At 43.8% G+C, this 22,653-nt stretch overlaps 1 protein-coding gene across 1 annotated transcript; it reads right to left on the reverse strand.

Annotated features, from left to right (window-relative positions):
- Positions 1-15,231: 15,231 nt before the first annotated feature.
- On the reverse strand, positions 15,232-22,267 carry lig4 (ligase IV, DNA, ATP-dependent). The gene is given in 4 exon segments (XM_055637406.1): positions 15,232-17,274; positions 17,276-19,405; positions 21,620-21,763; positions 22,061-22,267. Coding segments are annotated over 2 exon segments (2,739 nt in total). The 5' UTR covers positions 19,367-19,405; positions 21,620-21,763; positions 22,061-22,267; the 3' UTR covers positions 15,232-16,626.
- Between the last annotated feature and the right edge of the window lie 386 nt (positions 22,268-22,653).

A 22,653-nucleotide genomic window follows, 5' to 3' on the forward strand; every position in this document is an offset into this window, starting at 1 on the left:
AAGGTAACAACAGGTGATTCAATACAACTTAAATGTCATTGATATTTAAGTCTGTCATTGATATTGTTTACTTCAAAAGTCTGGCAAAAGGCTCAGTTAAAGTATACTTTTACACTTTTGCTGCCAACACACCTTTAACCTGTTCCATGCCACCTGCAAGTATACTTGAGTCATGGCCAATAGTGAAAATACAAACACCAATGAACAGGTTAAATGTTCCAACATCTTTGCTGGTTCAAGGTTCAAATGCATGGTCTAAAAGCTTCAGAGGACAGAGAACCCAGATGCCCACATTAGTGTTGTGAGGGATAACTCTCTTGAGAACACAGATACCACAATTATTCATAGACGGACAGAAATGCTGATGACCATGCTTGCTGTCCAAAGTGACAAAATAAGTCTGGTCTGGAAGCCTCCTTCATCTTCATCACATTGGTGTAAGTAACTTAAACGGAATAATTTCTGGTTTGATGCAGGCTAATGAACATACCCCATTGTCTTACACTCAGCTGATTATATGAGAACAGACTGTTTGCAAAACTTTTAACTTCAGACCAATGACTGCTTTTAAGCCCACTTGTGGGAGAGAGGCATGTAGTGTGGACGATCTCCGCAGAGGCATAGATGTGGCACTGGTTGTAGCAAAGCGATGGCAGAACGTCGTCTGACACACGAGCGACCAAACTGCTTTTAATGAACATTAGAACAGATATTGTGAAAAATGGTAGACACAAAATGCTGTAGTAATTCAATGGGACAGACAACATCTCTGGATAGAAGGAATGGGTGACACCTCCTCAAGCCCCTTTTGTTTCACACATGGTCTTCAACCTCACAATGTGGAGCACTTGCGAGCAAACACATTGCTCTGGAACACCAGCGAGTATCTTCCACTGCTTTGCTCAGCTACATCGTCCTGGAATGAGAGAGGATTTTGTGCCAAAACTTCGAGCATGTGGACCACTTCACAAATCTCATAAATCACCACTCAGAGAAGGGCAACATTACAGCCATAGAAATGTGCAGCGCAGAAACCAGCCTTTTGGCCAAACTCGCCCATACCAACCATGTCTCTTCTATTGGAAAAGCCCACACGGTCACAGGAGAGAACGTACAAACTCCGTACACAGCACCTATACTCAGGATCGAACCCAGGTCTCTGGTGCTACAAGGTAGCAACTACAGCTGAGCCACCATGCTGCCCTGATGCATCAGTGGAAGAGTATTTTGGGAACAATGAACACAACTCCATATGTTTTCTGATAGTTATGACTAAGTATATGTGGACCTTGGGGAAAGGCACTAAATTGGGGTAGATTAGAGCATTATTATGCAGGTGCTACGGAGAGTAAATTAAGTACAGTAATTATTGGGTAAATCCACATCTGGCAGATGGGAATCGTTTAAGGCTGAGCTGATCAGCATTCAAGCAAAGAATGGCAAGATAAGGAACCTTGGCTGATCAAAGAGTTTATAAATTTGGTCAAATAGAACAAAGGTAAGGAAAGATTTAGGACAATAAAGTCAGACAGAGCCTTTGAGGAATCTAAAGCAAGCAAGAGAGAAAGCATTAAATCGAGATGCAACACAGCTTGGTTTGGGAACTCCATCCAGGACTGCAAGAAATCGCAGAGAATTGTGGAAGCAGCCCAGACCATCACACAAACCAACCTCCCTTCCGTTGATTCCATTTATACCTCACTCTGCCTCGGCAAGGCCAGCAGCATAATCAAGGATGTCGGACCCAGGCCACTCCATCTTCTCCCCTCTCCCATCGAACAAAACTTATAAAAGTGTGAAAACGCACACCACCAGATTCAGGGACAGTTTCTTCCCAGCTGTTATCAGGCAACTGAATCATCCTACCACAACCAGAGAGCAGTGCTGAACTACTATCTACCTCTTTGGTGACCCTCAGACTATCCTTGATCGGACTTTACTGGCTTTACCTTACACTAAACGTTATTCCCTTATTATGTATCTATACACTAGGTATGTTACAAAACCTACCTGAATCGTGGCTGAGCATCTGCCCCACCCCTTGTGTGTGATTTTGGCGCTGTTTAGAGGGGGCGGGTTTAAAACGCGATTTTTACTAGGCTGTTCCAATCGAAAATGTTCAGCCTAGTAAATCATTAACGGAAAATCGCTGAAAGACCCCGTCGCAAAAGGTATTACTTTTTATGGCCTTGTATAATATTTATAGTAGTTTAAAAATCACTCTCTCACTCCGCAACCTCTCGCAGCCCCAGGGTTTTATAAAGCAAACAATTAAAGGTATGTACCTTATTTTTACATTAAATGGGGCATGTATATAACCCTGTAAATAAAGTTTTCTATAGCGAGTAGTTCATTTTGGGCTCTTTATATCCCGCAGTATTTTTCTGGGCAGTTGAGGGCACAAATCCAGCGCAATGTGAACGTTCTAAACCAGCGCGTTCACAGGAACCCACTAGAAAGCAGATTTAAATTGACTTTAATTTACAGCAATTGAACACTAAATTCCTTCCATTTGGCCTATAAATTGATGTAAATTAGATTTAAAAATCATGTTTTATTGTGAATTATTTGTGAATATTATTTGGACACTTGGGCTATTTAAAAATGTTAATCATTTATTAAGAAATGGATAGATGTTTAGATCTAGTAAGTGAAGTTTGAAATTAGCTACAATTGGGCAACTAACTAATTATATGCTTTAATTTCAGGTCATCCAAGTAAGATTATTTTATATTTGTTTCAGAATGCTTCAATCTATGATAACTGAAAATTTCATTCAGTTCTCTTAATTTTTAAAAAGGTTATGGGCTTTTGACAGCACACGATCACAGCTTTTTTTGTTATGTCCATAGAAAATCAATAGGGAACAAGATGCTAATTTCCGAGTATGAAAATGGCCATAACTTTTTTATTACTTGAGATATGAAAGTGAATTAGGTGTCAAATTAAACTTATTGTTGTGCTTTATCTGATGGGATAAATTGCAGACTTGATTTTTTAAATCTCAAAATTTTGTAACATTGCTATATACACTGTAAATGGCTCGATTGTAATCATGTATTGTCTATCTGCTGGCTGGATGGCATGTAATAAAAGCTTTACACTGAACCTCGGTACACGTGATGTCTATGCTAATCCCATTTGCCAACATGAGGCCTGTATCACTCTGCACCTTTCCTATCTATGCACCTGTCCAGATATCTTTTAAAGTTTATAATTCTAACTTTCCCTACCAATTTACCATTATACCAACCACGCTCTGTGCGAAAAATGTGTCCATTTAGATCTCCATTAAATTTCTCCATTCTAGCTTTAAATCTATGCCATCAAGGTTCAGACACCCCTACCCCAGAAAGAAGACTGACATTCTACCCTCCCTATACCAGGGAATGGTCTGCAGCTTCCTCAATGGTCTCCTCAGAACTCACAACACCACAGTGTGAGTCAATTACCCTTCATGCTGAGGGCAGTGATGAAGAAGATTTATATACATGTGCAGTACTGAAGGAGGGTGATACATTAGTTCTGTATTGAGATTAGGTGATACAGCCAGAGCAGGCACATTGGGCGGCATGGTGGTAGACCTACTGCCTTACAGCACCAGAAACCCAGGTTCGATCCTGACTACGGGTGCTGTCTGTACAGAGTTTGTACGCTCTCCCCGTAACCTGCGTGGGTTTTCTCAGAGATTTTCGGTTTCCTCCCACACTCTAAGGATGTACAGGTTTGTACATTTATTGGCTTGGTATACATGTAAAAAAATGTCCCTGGTGTGTGTAGAACAATGTTAATGTGTAGGGATCGCTGGTCAGTGGGGACTCAGTGGGCCAAAGGGGCCTGTATCACTAAACTAAACTAGGCAGCAACCTTTTGGAGAAAATACTGTGGCAGAACACCAGTTCCCTTCATATTTATGGAATTTATTTGAGAGTACTATTTTAGGGGGTTGTTTTTGGTATGCTGCCAAATATTTATCTCCCATTCCAACAAATTATCAAATAGTTTGCATTTAGGATCCCTTTCATGCATTGCCAAGTTATTTCCCTGCACTTTTTACACTTTTTCTTGCGGCAATGCTACATCTCAATTCTACTCGTCCGAGGTGGGTGATCCGCATTGCCAAGAACAAAGGGGGACCCAACGTGAGGGGGATCAGTGGTAGAGTTGCTGCCCTACAGCGAATGCAGCGCCGGAGACCCGTGTTCGATCCCGACTACGGGTGCTGTCTGTACGGAGTTTGCACGTTCTCCCCGTGACCTGCGTGGGTTTTGTCCGAGATCTTTGGTTTCCTCCCACACTTCAAAAACATACAGGTTTGTTGGTTAATTGGCTTTGTAAATGTAAAAAAGAAAATTGTCCCTAGTGGATATAGGATAGTGTTAATGTGCGGGGATCGCTGGTCAGGGCGGACATGGTGGCTGAAAGGGCCTGTTTCTGCACTGTATCTCTAACCAAACTAAACTAAACTAAGGGGACCTGGCGTGCGGGGTCCGCTAAGAACAAAGGGGGACCTGGCATTGGAACTCCACCGAGAACTAAAGTGGAGCCGGCGTGGGGGGCTGAGAACTAAGAGGGAGCTGCGTGGGGGCAAAGAATGGGCGAGTACATTTTGTAACTTAGTTGGCGCCTTTGTGGCCACTCTTTTGTGTAATTTGTGTGCAGAAACAAAGAATTTCACTGCACCTAGCTGGGGCAAGAGACCATAAAGTATCATCATCATCATCATCATCATCATCCTGCTGATGTGAATCTAATCAACAAGAGTAATGGAAACCATTGAACCTCTGTCACCTCCATTCCAGAACTAATGTCACTCCAACCTCGGAAGTGGGTTGTATAGTAAAAGTTTCAACTGAGCCCATTCCTTGATGCTGAAGAAGGGTCTTGACCCAAACCATCGCCCATTCCTTCTCTCTGGAGATGCTAACTGCCCCACAGTGCTACATCAGCATTTTGTGTCTATCTTCGGTTTAAACCAGCATCTGCAGTTCCTCCCCACACATGTCTTGCTTTGTCCTGGCTGCATGTCCTACAGCAATCATAGTCCCTGACATCTGTTTCAGTATTTTTTACAATTTCATAAACGTACTTTTGCCTAGATTCATTAACATTCTGTAGCCTCCTCATATTTCACATTGACGTTATTCACGTGGTATTAATTTGGAAAGAAATGTCAATGAAATAAATTGTGATCATTTGTTAGAATTCCTGACCATTTAAAGACTGCAGTGAGATCGATGTGATCTTGTGCTCTTGAGCTCAGTGCCGTTTATTCCACTGAATGCAATGTGCTGCTTAAGTATTATGGACATCTTTTCAGTAGTCAATGAGGGTTGAATCTGTCATTTTACATTATATTCTCATCAAATGACTGGAAATTTGTTTTTCCTCTCTTTTTTGGCAAAGAGGGTGGCACTATGGTACAGTTAGTAGAATTGCTGCCTCACAGTGCTTAGAGACAAAATACACTGCCTCTTCAGTTCTTAGATAGACAAAAAGATTGAGTAACTCAGCAGGTCAGGCAGCATCTCTGGCGAAAAGGAATAGGGAACATTTCTGGTCGAGACCTTTCTTCGTCTGGAGAAGGGTCTCGACCCAAAATGTCACCTACTCCTTTTGTCCAGAGATCCTGAGTTACTCCAGCTTTTTGTGCCTACCTTTGGTTTAAACTTAGCATCTGCAGTTCCTTCCTTCACTTCAGTTCTTAGGTTGAATCCTGACCTTGCTTGCTCACTGGGACCACAAAGGTTTCCTCAGGAGCTCTGGTGTTCTCCCACATCCCAAAGACGAGAGGGTTAGCAGTTAATTGCCCACTGTAAGTAAATCGGTGGTGAAGTACTTTTTTGTACTAAGAAGTATAAAGGATAACTTACATCTGGGACCTTGCGGCGCACAAATTGGCCACCACATTCCCAATTTTAGAATAACAATGTTTTGAAATGTACAAATGTAATTGAAGCTCTTGCTAAGGCATTAATTCAGTCCTGGTTAAATCATCTGTCCCATATACACTACACTTTGTCAATTCTAAAGGGCTTTGCGAAATTCTAACATTGTGGAAGTTTTGATAGGCACAAAGTGCTGGAGTAACGCAACGGGTCAGGCAGCATCTCCAGAGAGAAGGAATGGTTGAGGTTTCAGATCGAGACCCTTCTGCAGCCTCAGGTCTTCTTTGGGTCTCGACCCGAAATGTCATCCATTCCATCTCTCCAGAGATGTTGTCTGTCCCGCTGAGTTACTCCAGCATTTTGTGTCTCCAGCATCTTCGGTGTAAACCAGCATCTGCTGTTCTTTCCTACACATTGTGGAAGCCTTTTTCTTTTTATTTAAATTGAAAGAATACCACACCAAACTCATGGTATACAATGAAGCTTTGATGGACCAGTTGCTAAAAGACAGGTTCACAGCTTCTTAGGAAATTCAGGACAGATATCAGTCGTGTCTGTGTCCATCACCCACACAACAAAAGCACATTATAAAAATCGTGGGTTCGAAATCCCATCAGGCAGACCAGAGTTTTGTGCACCACACAATGGCATTTAATTTAAAATGTCTTTATTGAACGCAAACATTTGCTTCATGCACAGGTTGCACACTTCTTAAATTTTGCTCCAAGACCTCCAGCAATTTGTCAGACAATCCATGAGGAGCACGTAAAATAAATGTGTGCATCCATGTCCATTTGTAAACAGCATTTACCATTCTCACATTATCAAGCTTAAATGAAGAACTGGCTTCTGCACGAAGGGCCTGTCCCACTTTCGTGTCCTTGGCAGGCAAATTACACGACCTCGTGGTCGCGTTGAGGCGCACGGGCATCGTATGGCCGCGCGGGGCTGGTCCCACTTAGAAGAGCGGAGGGGTATGTAGTTGTGCGCGACATCGCGCGGGGCTCCGAAATTTTTGTAGTGAACAAAATCTTTACGAGCCAACGACCTGTCATGGAACTGATGGCCAAAGTGGGACAGGCCCAAGACCCAGCGCGACGCAAAGTCTCACCTTCAACAGCAGCAGAAGCAGACAAACGATCGCCGAGCTCGGCCTGGGGCTCACGGCCGTTGCAGTCCGGATCCGCCCCCACTTCTACTCCCAGAGCGGGGCAAGAAAATTGAAGATAACACACAAAATGCAGGAGTAACTCTGCGGGACCGGCAGCATCTCTGGAGAGAGGGAATGGATGACGTTTCGGGTCAAGACCCTTCTTTTCAGACTGAAGACGAGTCTCGACACAAAACGTCACCCATTGCTTCTCTCCAGAGATGCTGCCGGTCCCGCTGAGTTACTTCAGCTTTGTGTCCATCTTCAAATGACGTCACATGCCCAAGACGGCTGTGCGTACGCATGAAATTGCGCCCGACCTTCGCGGGACCGTCTCTGCTCAACGCGACTATGAGGTTGCGTAATTTGCGTCCCACGGACACGGAAGTGGGACAGGCACACTTTAGTTACAGCTTTCCTGGGTCAGTGACTGGTTATCAATGTTCCAATGTAGCTTGTGTGGGAAGGAACTCCGATGGCGCTGTTACTAGCTGCCTCCGCCCACGGTCTGGCTGCCTTTTTTTATTTTGTTATGTTTAGAGTGTGTTTTTTTGGTGTTTTCTTCGGTATTTTATGTGGGGGGAAGCGGGTACGACAAGTGGGAAACCGTCCTTCAGTCGCTTCCTGGCGAGGATGCGGCTATTATCCGAGTCGCATCCTCGCCCTCGCCCTCGCCCGCCCCCCCTCGCGGCCTACCTGCTGGATTGGCGCGGCCTTTCCTGCCGGGACCGGACCAGAGCTTCAGCAGTGGCGGCGAGGCACTGGAAACATCGCGGAGCGGGCGAGACCTTCCTGCGATCGCCGTTTGGAGCTCCGGAGTGTTGGGCCGCTGCTCCAACATCGCGGAGCTGTGGGTGCGGAGCTCCCAATGCGGGCGGCGCTGACTTTAATATCGCGGAGTCCGGGCACCCTTTGCCTGGGATCGCCAGCGCGAATCTCCGCCCAGCGCGGCCTGTGGACATCGGGAGCCGCGGACTCCGGTGGAAGGTGGCCGACGAGAGGTTCCCGGCTTGAGGGCCTGAACATCCCGTAGTGGTGACTACGGGGTGCTCAGGAGGCCCCGACCACGGGTGAACATTGGGGAACATCGGCGAGGAGGTTGACTGGACATTGGTTCCTCCCTCACAGTGGGGAACTTTGGTGCTGCTGTGGGGATGTTTGTGTTGGGCACTACTGTGTTCTGTGTTTTGTGGGGTTTTTTTGTACGACTAAGGGGAAAATAATTTTGTTGTCTCTTCATTGAAGACAATGACAATAAATTAAATCAAATCTAAATTAAAATCAACTGCAGATGCTGGTTTAAACAAAATGCTGGAGTAACTCAACGGGTTGTACAGCATCTCTGGAGAGAACAATGGGTGACATTTCGCGCTGAGTCCTTCCTTCAAACCTGAAGAAGATCACCAGGTGGTGCCCATAATGGCTGACCCGCCAACAGCTTGTCGTGTCCCTTCTCTGATTTTATTATTTTAAATATGTCTTAAATGTATGTTTCAATGTTTCTTGGTTAGTTTATGTGGGGGAGGGGGATTGGGGGAAACTTTTTTCAGTCACTTACCTCGATGAGATGTGAGATTCTCCATTTTGCATATCTGCCCTCCCTGCGGTCTAACAACTTGGATTGGTGTAGCCTTTCCTGGAGACCGGCCCGGAGCTTCAAGCTGCGGGCGCGGCTCGGACTTACCATCTCAGAGGGGGCGGTCCTTTGCCGAGGGTCGCCAGAAGAAGAGCTCCGACTGTGGACTTCAACACCGTGAAGCCCGCGGTCTCCGGTAAGAAGAAGCCGACTCGGGAGTTCCATGCCGCAGTGTTCCGATCCGTCCCGACGTCGCAGTTTCGATCATCCCGATGAGAGGGTCTGGACATCGAACCATCAGCAACGGCAAGTGCGGAGGGTTCAAGACCCCGACCACGGTGAAAAAAGAGGAAGATGACTGAACGTTATTGCCTTCCATCACAGTGAGGAATGTTGATTCCACTGTGGTCGATTATTATGTTACATTTTATTTTATGTGAGTATTGTGTTCTTTTCACTTAGTATGGCTGTATGGTAACTCAAATTTCTCTGTACCAGTTGGTTAAGGGACAATAAACGCAAACTTGAACTTGACCCGAAAAGTCACCTATTCCTTTTCTCCAGAGATGCTGTCTGACCTACTGAGTTACTCAAGCATTTTGTGTCTGTCTTCCAAAGTAGTTTGCGAATTATGTTATTTGACCTCAATCATAACTCTGCAGTCACTTTACTCCACCTGATGCAAACATGGATCGGATTATTAATTTCACCATCTCCGCCGACCCTGCTGTCTTTCTGACCATGGCATTCTGATCCTTGATATTGCTACATGATGACAGTGACCTGAAAAAGAATCTCAACCCGAAAGTCACCCATTCCTTCTCTCCAGAGACGCTGCCTGTCCTACTGTGTTACTCCAGCTTTTTGAGTCTATCTTCGGTGTAAACCAGCATCCACATTTCCTTCCTCCCTATTTTCCTCCCCGGTCCCTGGCCACCCCTGACCCTCCCACAACCAACCCCTACCTCTTGATGTGATCCACAGCTGAGCTGATTCACTGTTCCACGATGGTGTAGAGCATGGAGGAACGGCTACTTACACTTGCTCTCATGCATCAGCTCTTTCTCTTGTCTGCAGTTGTGCAAAACTGGTGGGACTTCCAACTGCTCCAGTTTAATGAGGAATTTCAGGAACTTGAAGAACATTTCATGAATCGCTGCAGGCAGGACTCCAGCCAGAAACCATCCTGGATTTAATAGGAATCTGAGAGGTAACTTTTTCACACAAAGGGTGATGGGTGTATGAAATGAGCTGCCAGAGGAGGTAGTTGAGGCAGGGACTATCCCAACATTTAAGAAACAGTTAGACAGGTACATAGAGAGGACAGGTCTGGAGGGATGTGGACCAAACGCAGGCAGGTGGGACAAGTGTAGCTGGGACATGTTGGCCGTGTGGGCGAGTTGGGCTGAAGGGCCTGTTTCCACACTGTATCACTCTATGACAATAAGATAACTGTGGAGTTCGGTGGAAACTTTTTTTTTCAGTCTCTTACCTTGCCGGAGATGCGATTATTTTCCAGACTGTATCTCCGGCCGCTCTGCTACTTAACATCGATGGAGCTGGTTTTCATTGTTGATGCACAGAGCAGCAATAATTTTGATTTAACTTCAAGAGGCACAATCTATTTCTACAAATTGCCATTTTGGAAATTAAACTTTTCTTTTAAGGTTGAATGCTTCAGCAGAACTTCAGCTATATGTTGTGCACTTGATTGCTTACAGATTTACCTCCCCAAATATAAAATCCATGGCCTCTCTTTACAGATCCCCTTGAACATACTAGAAAGAGATTATGAGGTGGAGCAGATCATATCAATAGCTGTTTACTAAGAATTTACTCAATAGCTACTGTCAATTTAGAATTCCCGCGAGAGAAATTGGATCACAAAGCCTCAGAATGGCTGCAGCATTTGATGTATATTGCAGTCTTCTTGTGACATTGGTGCAGTACAGTGCTTTACGCACAAGAAATGGGGTCTGAGCAATGGACATTCAGCCACACCAGTGCTATTTCGGGCTGTCCCAAGTAAACTTGCAGCATTGTTGGAGGCTTGCATTGGGCATCATTGTAGGTAGCTTTTCCAAAATGATGTGAAGGCTTGCTGAAGATGTCCTGGATGTGATTCTTCCAAGCCTTCAGCTTGAGCTGGAACACTTGGAGCAGGTGAGGTCATTATATCTATGCCAGGGAGGATGGGCAAGGGACTGGTCTTTGCGAACAGCCATCTGCTGCAGGCAGGACACCAGCCAGGGAGTATCCTGGAGTAGTCTGCCTGCAAAGGAACATGGTACAGTAACCCTGAACCTCTTAACCTCTGGGTTATTCCAGAAAATAGTTGATATCTAGCTCATATCACAGAAATCAGCCCACTGTGATCTGTGCTCTGACAAAGGCTCAGTAGGAAAGAAACAATTAATTTAATTTGTTCTTGAGTCCAGAACTTAAGGCAACACAGATAAACACACAGTGTAGTAAACTCATAATTCCACTGGAGAACAGATACTTGTTTGATTGTGCAGCGTGGAGCTAACAAGCCCAGGCTCGGCCACCGGCAGAGCGAGGAGAGACGTCAGTGAGTGAGGGGGACGTCGGTGAGTGAGGGGGACGTTGGTGAGGGAGAGGGACGTCGGTGAGGGAGAAGGATGTGGTGAGGGAGAGGGATGTGGTGAGGAAGAAAGACGTCAGAGAGCCGTTGTAAGTGCTAGCGGTTGTCCGAGGACTGGTGTGCGCCACCAAGAACAAAGAGGGAGTCAGCGTGGGGTAGTGAGTTGGGCTAGCAGGAAAAGGATCTATATTGAATACTTTGTTTAAGATGGAACTGCAGATGCTGGACAATCGAAGGTAGACAAAAATGCTGTAGAATCTCAGCAGGTGAGGCAGCATATTGAATATTTTACGTGGCAACTCTTGCATACTTCTATCTGCAAAACAAAGAAGCTCACTGAACCGGATAATAAAGTATCTAATCAATCAATATTTGAGCTGCCATGTAGGATGGCCAGATGGTTTGGGTGAGTAAGGGCAGACCAATGAATCCAAGTGCTAGAGATCACAATTACAAATTGAGCTGTTATTCATCAGAAATAATCGGAGACAATCATAAGATCCTCAAACAGAAAACGTCAGTGATGTTCCAAGGTGAGTCTTTCACTCTGCAGGCATTATGGAATTTTCCATAACGATGCCATGTTGCAGATACAGTGTATACGACTCCAGAATGTGGTAGGGTACCAATTACATCAGGAGATAGAAAACACATGTAAGAAAGGCAATGTTACTGTGGTCATGGAGGAGCTCAATATGCAGGTAGACTGAGGAAATCTAGGTTGGTGCTGGATCCCAAGAGAAGGAATATGTAGAGTGCCTACAAGATGGCTTCTTAGAGCAGCTTGTGATCAAGCCCATTAGGGAAAAGGTAATTCTGAATTTGGTGTTGTATATTGAACCAGATTTGATTAGGGAGAATAAGGTGAGGAAACATCTAGGAGGCAGTGATCATAATATGATAGAATTCACCTACAGTTTGAGAGGGAGAAGCTGAAATCGGTTTTATCAGTATTACTTTAGAGTAAAGGCAACTACAGAGTGAACTGGCTAAAGTTGATTAGAAGCAGGAATGATGGTGGAACAGCAATGGCACGTTTCTGTGAGTAATTTGGAAAACGCAGGAATTTTTCATCCCAAAGAGGAAGATTATAAGGATAGAATGAGGTGACCGTGAACATCCTTATGCATCTGTAGTTCCTTCCAAGACATAGCTGTGGGAAAGTAAGGGTCAGCATTCAGGAATCGTTTGCCATCATCTTCATCTGTGCACTGTGGACCGCTTGTCTGCATTCATATATAGTCTTTGACTGGATAGCACACAAACAAAAACTTGTCATTGTACCTTGCTGCATGTGACAATAATAAACTAAATTAAACAAATTAAATCTGTTAATTGGATCTACCTAGCAATGAGTGCATGACGAGCATTCTCTTGTTGTATCACTGTAAAGTGTGAGGGAAGTTGATTGTGTCTCTGTTAGAGAAAGAAATGAAGTTCCTTGAAACCTTCCTGGTGTAGGATGGAGGTGTAAAGGGACTGGACCTCCATGATGTTCTCAAAACCGACTGAGGTTTTTGCCAAAATCTTCACCCTCTTATTACTAAGGTCCAAGGTTCCCACTTGGTTTAAAAGGGCATCAAATGTACCAGTGCTAAAGATGAGTAAGGTGACATTACTCAATGACTACCGACTGGTGTTGATGAAATGCTTTAAGAGGTTGTGTGTGGCGCATGTCAACTCCTCCCTCGCAAGAACCTGGATCCACTATCATTTGTCTACCGTCACTATCAAAAAATGGGAAATGTAATGTTCTCCACTCTGCACTGGGTCACTGGGACAACAAGATCACATATGTCAGGCTCTGTCAGTGTTCAACATTATCATCAGTTGTTCAACATCATCATCCCCACCAAAGAACTGAAGCCCAAGGACCTGGATCTCTGAGCATCCTTGTGCAACTGGATCCTCGACTTCCCCATCAACAGAGTACAATCAGTATGACTTGGCAACAACATTCTTCATTAGAGTCATAGAGTGATACCGTGTGAAAATAGGTCCATGCCCACACCGGCCAACATGTCCCAGCTAGACCAGTCCCACCTGCCTGTGTCTGGTCCGTATCCCTCCAAACCTGTTGTATCCATGTACCTGTCCAACTGCTTTTTAAACTTTGGGATAGTCCCTGCCTCAACTACTTCTTCTGGCAGCTTTTTCCATACACCCACCACCCTTTGTGTGAAAACGTTACCCCTCAGATTCGTATTAAATCTTTTCCCCTTCACCTTAAACCTATGTCCTCTGGTCATTGATTCACCTACTCTGGGCAAGAGACTGTGCATCTACCCAATCTATTCCTCTCATGAATTTATACACCATTATAAGATCACCCCTCATCCTCCTGCACTCCAAGGGTTCGAGTCCCAGCCTACTCAGCCTCTGCTTATAGCTCAGACATCTTTGTCAATCTTCTCAGTACCCTTTTCCAGCTTGGCTCCTTGATAACCATGGCCACAGATTGCACCTTAGGGTGTGTGTTCAGTCCCTGCTCTACTCACCGCATATTCATTTCAGACACAGTTCCAATGCCATTTAAATTTTGTTGATGACACAACCATTATTGGGCTGATTATGGGTAATGAAGAGTATAGAAGTGAGATTGATAATCTGATGGAATAATACCAGAATAACATTGCTCTTAACGTAAGCAAGGTGGCACGGTACTGCAGTGGTAGAGTTGCTGCTTTACAGTGCTTGCAGCGCAGGAGACTTGGGTTCGATCCCGACTACGGGTGCTGTCTGTACGGAGTTTATACGTACTCCCCGAGATCTTCAGTTTCCTCCCGCACTCCAAAGACGTACAGGTTTGTAGGTAAATTGGCTTGGTAAATGTAAAAATTGTCCCTTTTGTGTGTGGGATAGTGTTAATATGCGGGGATCGCAGGTCGGTGCAGAGCCGTTCCACATTGTATCTCGAAACTAAACTAAACTAAAGACTTTGGAGCTGATTGCTGATTTTAGAAGAGGGAAGTTAAGGATCCACAAATTTGTTTTCATCGAGGCATCTGTGGTGGAGTGGGACAACAACTTCATGTTTCTGGGTGGCATTGAGGGCATGTGCAACAGTTTATTTTTAATTAGACCAAGTGCAGACCCGTTGGGTCTGTTCCCCCAACGTGCGGTTGTGTGGGGGGTGGGGCGGCATGCAGCGTCACACACACTAACTATCCCCCCCCCCCCACACACACGCTAATTACCCCCCTTGATATTATATTAATATTAATTTGCTCCTTTAGCCCCATGACCACCCCATCTACTGAGGCATAGCCCCCAACTTGCAGTCACATCTAGAGAGGGGGGGCGGGGGTAGAGAATGAGGGCAGAGAGAGAAGGGGCAGAGACAGAGAGAGAGGCAGAGACAGAGAGAGAGGGGCAAGAGGGAGAGGGGGGTGGAGGGGAGGAGAAGAGGGAGGGTGGGTGAGTGGGTGAATTTTTGTTTAATTCCTGTAAATGAATAGCCATTTAAATCATCTTGCGAGTGGGTTTTTCAGGGACGCGATCGTTTGGAACGTTGCGGTTGCGGTGAATTTAAACTCCATATTGGAAGGAAAAATACTGAAGGTTCATTTGGGGGAAAAAAATCACATTTTCGCAACGTAAAATGTGAATTAAAGGCATCTTAAGGAGCACTTTTATACATAAAATAAACGGCTTTCCTTTACCTGTCCTGTACGTGAAATCCGTCCCTGTTGTCGACGTTGATGGCTTTAGAGAATGATTTTTAAATTACTCCAGCGCTGAACTTGCCGGGCGATTAAAACAAAAAAATTCACAGAACGGCCGTCGGAACAATTCTTCAGCAAAAGCTTGCACTCCGAGAAAACATAATCCAGGCCAGGTAGGAAAAAACTGCATTTTAACTCCGCCCCCCCCCCCCCCCCCCCCCCCCCCCCCCCAAAGGCGCTAAAATTGCGCACACGACCAGTGGCAGAACTGCACCGCAACTGGAGGTAAGTTTTGTAACATACCTAATTATTATAGTGCAAAATAAGTAATTCATACACATGTCATATTTTAAACAAGTTCTTTATTGAATTATTTCAAAATACAAGTTCTTTAAACTTAGATAAAATCAGCACAAATATATATAGACTAGCATGCATACAAGTTTGAAATTCACTCACTATAATTTAATCACATACTCAATATATTCATCTTAATATTAATTTTCTCCCTTTGGAAAGAGAGGCAATCCATTATACTTAAAAATATATATTTTCAATATTTTTGGTGATGCACAACCACGATTCTGTTCACTCCTCTTTAGAAATTAGATTTCCAAGTAAAAAAGGACAGGGATAACATTTTATGAATGACCCGAGTTTTGAAAATACACTATTTATATATGTATTGGATACATTCTCAAATCATGACATTTATTTCAGAAATTAATTGGTGTGAGAATTGTCATTAGATATTTGCTGTGAAGAGTTTGTGGCCTGCCATGCTCATGTTAGAATAAACGTGATTTAGTTTGAAGGCAAAATTGAAGAAGTGCTGCTTTATGTCCTTGTGGCATTGAAGAAAATCAAATATTCTGATGATACTTAGCCTCATGGCTAAGAACCGCAGTAAGGCAGCACAACTCGGAAATCAAGTTCCATTAATATTTTATTATACGCGATCATTTTAGTTTATTGCTGTGCGTGCAAAATGCATCTCCATAAATTTGGGTGTGATCATCTTTGCACATACACAAGTGCCCTTGGCACATCTGGCAAAACTGATGACCTGTTAACTAAATGCGGCTGACAGATAACTTGATATTGTGCTTTCATGTTGATCCTTCCTGCTGTTAAGATGCCTATCGGTTGAGTTTAAACGCGCAAAAATTAAAGAGTTGGATTTAATCAAACACATTATGTTGGGGTAATCGGCATGTTGACTGATTAACTGTCCGATATCATCCAATGCATGTAATGATGGGCATTGTAGTTTATGAAGTGTATGAAGAGGCTCAACTTTTTGAATGAGTAGGAGCCACGTAGCAATCTCTGCCTGGAAAAATTATGTATTGACAAAAAAGAAAAGCATTTATAAAACAGCGGTTCAGACACAATCTGATCTTCAGTTAAGTTCTTTGCAGGTGGTGAAATTGGATGACTTTACCTCAGAGCCCTACATTGCTCAGGTTAAGAATAATCCCAATGTGTAGGAAGGAACTGCAGATGCTGGTTTAAACTAAAGGTAGATACATAACACTAGAGTAACTCAGTAGGACAGGCAACATCTCTGGAGAGAAGGAATGGGTGACGTTTCGGGTCGAGAAGACGGTTCTCGACCCGAAACATCGTCCATTCCTTCTCTCTAGAGCTGGGGCCTGTCCCACGGAGTTATTCCAGCTGTTTGTGTCTATCTTAAGAATAGTCCCACTCTTACTCATTGTTCCATGACTTTTAACGATCTTCTAAAGTAAGTAAACTTTCTCGTCTTGCATATATCCTGCTTTCACTGAATCAGACACCCACGATTCCACAACAATTTTGAATTTCTTTTTAAATTCTCTCCTACACAATTTCAGTTCCCGGAGACGTTGTGTATCGTTACCAACGATTACATGCGAGACACCTTCCTGCAGACATGTGACGCATTTTGCTCCACGAAATCGCAGCTCCAAAACCCTCAAATCTAAGCTTGTGTTGTGGGTCTTTGTACTGCAGTCGCCAACTGTTCTGTATAGGTCTACATATATAACACAGTTTCTGAACATATTTACAGGCGATTGGTCCCATCCGTATCGCTGCTCCAAGTCAGCAATAGTTTTCAATGTTAATTTCTGCTCTGGTTTCACCATTCTTTGGAAAATTTCTTGCAACTGAATTTTATCAAGATCAGCAAAATAGCTGTCTCCATAGCAATCATACTCCTGAGCAAAGTATTCTTTTGTTGAAGGCGACATGTGAATCATGTACTGGGGTTGCCAAGGTATAAAATGTCTCTTTTGCAAACAATCGATCAACCAGTCAGCTTTCACAATATCATGCTCATTAGAAGTGACAAGGTTTCTGACGCGGATATTGGCAGTGCCAACAACAACACAGTAAGTGTCTGGTCCCAGGATTCTGAACAACCAGTCCTCCACACTCAGCAATCCCCTTTTCCAGCTCAGCTTTGGCATAGTGGTCAAGGCCATTTAAGACACAAAATTCAACATCCTCAAAAATATTAGATACTTTGCTGACATTCGATAGATCTTGAGCCTTAAACTGTTCTGCAATACCAATCAACTTTTTGGATTTTGCCAGAGCTTTACGCTTCTTCTTATCTGGCTCATCGTCATTGAGGTCAACGTGCTTGGACGCAAGTTTCCCAGATGCTTTATTGTGCAGTTCATCCAAATCATGCAAGGTCATACAGTCATACCACTGCTTATCATCTCTGATCTTCTCAATTCGTGGAAAACGCAAGGTGCAACCTGTTTTATACCCATCACTCCTTACAATTTCAGCTGCCTTAACTTGAAGGACAACCGAATTGTAGGGCTCAATGTACACTTCTGGTTTTTCAGTAGCACACAGAATATTTGGTGGGGAATTGCTTTTACGGTAAGGTTTCCAGTGCTTATCTAGTTTCAGACCAAGATCGTAAAGCTCCTTCATCGTGTATCCACAACCTACACGGCAAATGGTGTGGAAGACGGATGGTTTCTCACCAGGAGCAGGAACCTCTGCAACGGCACACAGAAAATGAGACACCATTCCACCACGCTGGCCTTTTCCAAAGTAGCCACCAACGATTAAGATGTCAAGCTCATCCATCAAACCATCAACATATTCTGGTTTAATCTTTAACCAACCTTCACCACGTTTGTCTGGCTTATAAACAGATAAAGGATCCTTTACCATAATTCCTTCCTCCCGTTTATCTATAGCATCATTCAAGGCATCCGCAACGTCTTTTTTTGTGTTTATTTCCATTTTTTCCACAATCTGTAAGCGACCTGGCGCTGTTGTGAATACAGTGAGAAGGACTTCGTGTCTTTTTCTCAGAGTTTCATTTGCCAGCTTCTGATCATTTACCATGAGCACATCGAAAACACAGAAACAGGTTTGTAATTCCGAATCCTCCACCATCCGTTTGATGTCAAACTGGTTTCCTTTTTGCATGAAGATTTTGGTATTGGGGTTGTAAGCCATCATTTCTCCATCAAGAATACAATTTTGCACCGTGCTGCTGAACGCCTTGTGGATAAATGGCGTGAGAGACCCTTGCAATGAGGAGGCACCAAACTGTTGGCTGTAATCATAGCTGTTGCGCGAAAAATATTTATAAACATCTCCATCTTTGTGAAGTTGCATACGCTCCCCATCCAGTTTAGTTTCCAAGTAAAAACCTTGATTGTGCATCAACTTTTCAATGTTTTTCATGTTAGCAACAGCGGCGAGCATTGGCTTAAAACCAGAAAACAGCGTGATGGAAACATCGCTAAGGGATACTGAGGGATCGTGAAGTTGTCTACATATTTTTTCTAAATCCGTGGTCACGTTGTGAAGCTCTGTTGCATCTGCATGGAATAACTGAAATATAGTTTGCTGACTGATACCTAATTTCATGTCCTTCAAGATCATTCGAATAAGCCACTTTTGCTCCAGAGCAGAACTCTGGCATATTAACTGCAGCAGACTCTTTTTGACCAAGTCTTTTTTCTTAACAGCATTGTTAAGTGCAATAGAATCCAAATGGTCATTTACCTCCTGAATAGTCAGAGTGCCTTTGTTTGGGCACCTCTGTTTCAGAACAAAATAGGCAATCACAGCAAAATCACCTGCATCTCCATACGAGGCCGTTGGAGTTCTATAATTTAAGAGTTTAAGTGCATCTTTTCCCTCTTTTGACAAACCGAGAACTTCAATGTAAAGTTTTGCAAGCATAGTTTCTTTGATTCCATACGACATTCTCTCCCTCTCCAGCTGAGGCAATACCAGACGCATTGCTGGGTAAAAAGAATCAGTGGTGTTCACCTCGTTTTTATGAAGAGCATTATGAAAATATCTCCATGAATCCAGGAAGTCTTTGAAATACTTGCTTTTCTCAGGCCTGGATTTGCTTTTCTGTATTTTCTCCAAAGTTAAACAGAAATCACAGAAGGGAACTTCAGAGGCCACAGTCTTGACGAGCGAATTATTTGACACAGATGCTGCAGACATGATCAATCTGTGATAAAATACTACGCTGAAGGATGTAACCTGCAAATTTAAAAAGCATAAGGTGATACAGCTTTTCTTTGTACCTTAAAGCGAATAAACACAAGAAGATCTGATTTGACCTAGTTTTAAAACAAAATGCTCCCTTTGGCAAGCAAAATCGGGGGTTTTGCATCCACCCTACATGAACCCCATGTTACAAGTGATGCTTACCACGAAAACCATCCGTATCTTGATTTTCTATTACACATCTTTTGCTCATACGACAAGAAAAGAAAATTGATAAGGAATTGTGTTTATTCATTAAGTTTCCATATATAATTCCATGAAAACAAATCTTTTTCCTCACTCAAATTTTTGGGTATGTTTTATGAATGATGTAAGAGCAAGTTAATGTGCCTGAAAGGCCAAAATCAGGGGGTTGCCTGCACAACACTTAAGAGATTTATAGACATGAAATGTAGGAAAGAACTGCAAATGCTGGCTTAAATCGAAGGGAGACACAAAAAGCGGGTCAGGCAGCATCTCTGGAGAGAAGGAATGGGGGATGTTTCGGGTTGAGACCCTTCTTCAGACTTGAAATCCATCCTCCTACCTCAGCTAAAAATTATGCTTCTTTTAAAAGAAACAGCTTTTCTTTTGCAACAGCTAAAATATTAAACACCTCTAATTAGTTGTAGAAACAAAGAAATACTGATGCTTGTTTGCAAATAAAATGCTGCAGTAACTCAGCGGATCAGGCAGCATCTCTGGAGAACATGGATAGGTGCTGTTTCACGTTGGGACCCTTCCTAAAACATTACCTGCCAATGTTCTTGCCTGACCCGCTGACCTGAAACGTCACCCATTCCTTCCATCCAGAGATGCTGCCTGTCCCGCTGAGTTACTCCAGCATTTTGTGTCTATCTTCAGTGTAAACCAGCATCTGCAGTTCCTTCGAGCACAAGAGGCGCCCAACGCGGGGGGGGGGCCTCTGAGAATAAAGAGGGATGGGGATGGGGGGGGGGGGGGGAGAGAGAAGGAAAGGAAGAGGGGCTATATTGAATACTTTTGCAACTTTGTCTGCACCTTTTACGTGGCGACTCTTTGCATACTTGCATACCGTCTTCAAAACAAATAATTTCACTGTCCCAAGTACGTGACAATAAAGTATCAATCAATAAATCAACTCCTCCGTTGTAGTTCTGTACAATGGCAATTTTCCCACTTCTCTCTCAGTCCTGGCATAGATGTTGATACCTACATATTCTGCCTCCACAAATGCTGCTTGGCCTGCTCAATTCCAGCAATCTTATTTTGTGCCAGATTCCAGCATCTGCAATCTCCTTTTTTGAAAATGTGACAACATTATCTTTGAATCAAGGTAGGCCAGGAATAGATATAGATATAGATAGATAGATATGCCATTTATTGTCACTATACATGTACAGTGAAACTGAAAGCTGCTCGTACTCAGTGCATACATACAATTTAGCACAAAAAACAAGAAACAGAAAAAACAAAAAACAGAAGGGAGATGGGGGGGGGGGAATAGGTGCACAAATTCTGCGGCGCTACATACATATATACAGATGGAAGTCTGTGTTGGGCGGTGTAGTCAGTGCACGTGTGAATTTGAATTTATAGTAGATATAATTCTCGGAAAGCAACTATTCCTGAGTCTGTTTGTCCTGGATTTGATGCACCTATAGCGCCTTCCAGAGGGCAGCAGGTCGAACAGTCCAAACGCAGGATGGGAGCTGTCTTTGATGATCTTTGAAGGTAGGTCAGTAAGCGCAGATGGGCTAGTGGGAATTAAGGCAAATTAATTTAGGCAACAAGGTCTTTGATAATTTCAAGTCTCCAAAGATCAGTAAAAGAAAAGTCTTCAGAAATGGTTAATAGGTCTCGTTCATGGGGTAGCATCCATGTTCTCCAGAGATGCTGCCTGATCCGCTGAGTTACTGCAGCATTTTTTTTGCAAACAAGCATCAGTATTTCCTCGTTTCTACAACGAATTACAGGTTTTTAATAATTTAGCTGTTACAAAAGAAAAGCTGTCTCTTTTAAAAGAAGCATAATTTTTAGCTGAGGTAGGAAGATGGATTTCAAGTCTGAAGAAGGGTCTCGACCCGAAATCATCACCCATTCCTTCTCTCCTTGCTCTTACATAATTTAAAAAATCCAGACAAATGAGTTGAAAAGAACATTCATAGAATGTAAAACAGAGATGAAAAATGATAATAATATTTTACAAAAGTTTCATACATGACTTACCTAAAAGAAAGCTGTCCACAAAGATTTAGTGGATTACGTAGTGCCTGCAGTCCGTTATTGACAACTGAAGATCTCGACTCGTGTTTCACTCTTCAGCACTGTGTAAGCAAGCTGGATAAGCAGTCGCAAGGATTGCAAATTAAACTGCGAAAAGTAAGCAAAAAGTAGACGAGTGGCTCAATCGTTTTATAACATCAAACACGAAAATGATTTGTCACACAAATCGATTTGTCAAGGAAAGAGGTGAAGGGACTGGAAGGTCAGGAGGACGGGGAGATATGGAATTATATGGTGGACAGAGGCTGTGGGAGAGGGAGGGGGGGGGGGGGGGGGAGAGAGAGAGAGGGGGGGGGGGGGGAGAGAGAGAGAGAGAAATGGGGGAATGGGGAGATGGGGGACAGCCAATGCAGGGGGAGTACAAAGTGCACATATTACACCTACCCAACACCCACCCTAGTCCTCTCTAGTCTGAAGAAAGGTCTCGATCCGAAACGTCACCCATTCCTTCTCTCCAGAGATGCTGCCTGTCTGTCTTCGGTGTAAACCAGCATCTGCAGTTCCTTCCTACAGACCAAATATCATATAGTTCTCCGACTGATATCACTGTCCTCCTGATTAATGTTACTGATTACTAATGTTACTAATGTGCCTCCTTGCCCCCTCCCCTTCACCATTTGCCACCTCCCCTTCACCATTTCCTGGATCAAGGCCTGCTTCGTTTTTTTTGACACCTTACCCTCCCACATCTATGTGTGTCCCTCTCCCCTGTATCGACCCGAAGAGTCACCCGTTCCCCATGGTGTCCAGAGCTGCCGAGTTCCCCCCGCACCATGTACCTGTCTCCAGTGCCCATCAGTGTCCTGTTGCAGTGTTGTTGTTGTTGTTGTTGGCGCTGCTGCTGCTGCCGACATAGACGTTGACGCCGCTGGTACCGTTGACGTTGACGCTGACGCTGCCGCAGCCGTTGACGTTGACGCTGCCGCAGCCGTTGACGTTGACGCTGCCGCAGCCGTTGACGTTGACGTTGACGCTGC

The sequence above is a fragment of the Leucoraja erinacea genome, chromosome 6 (genome assembly GCF_028641065.1).
Source record: "Leucoraja erinacea ecotype New England chromosome 6, Leri_hhj_1, whole genome shotgun sequence".
In the NCBI taxonomy this organism is placed as follows: domain Eukaryota; kingdom Metazoa; phylum Chordata; class Chondrichthyes; order Rajiformes; family Rajidae; genus Leucoraja; species Leucoraja erinaceus.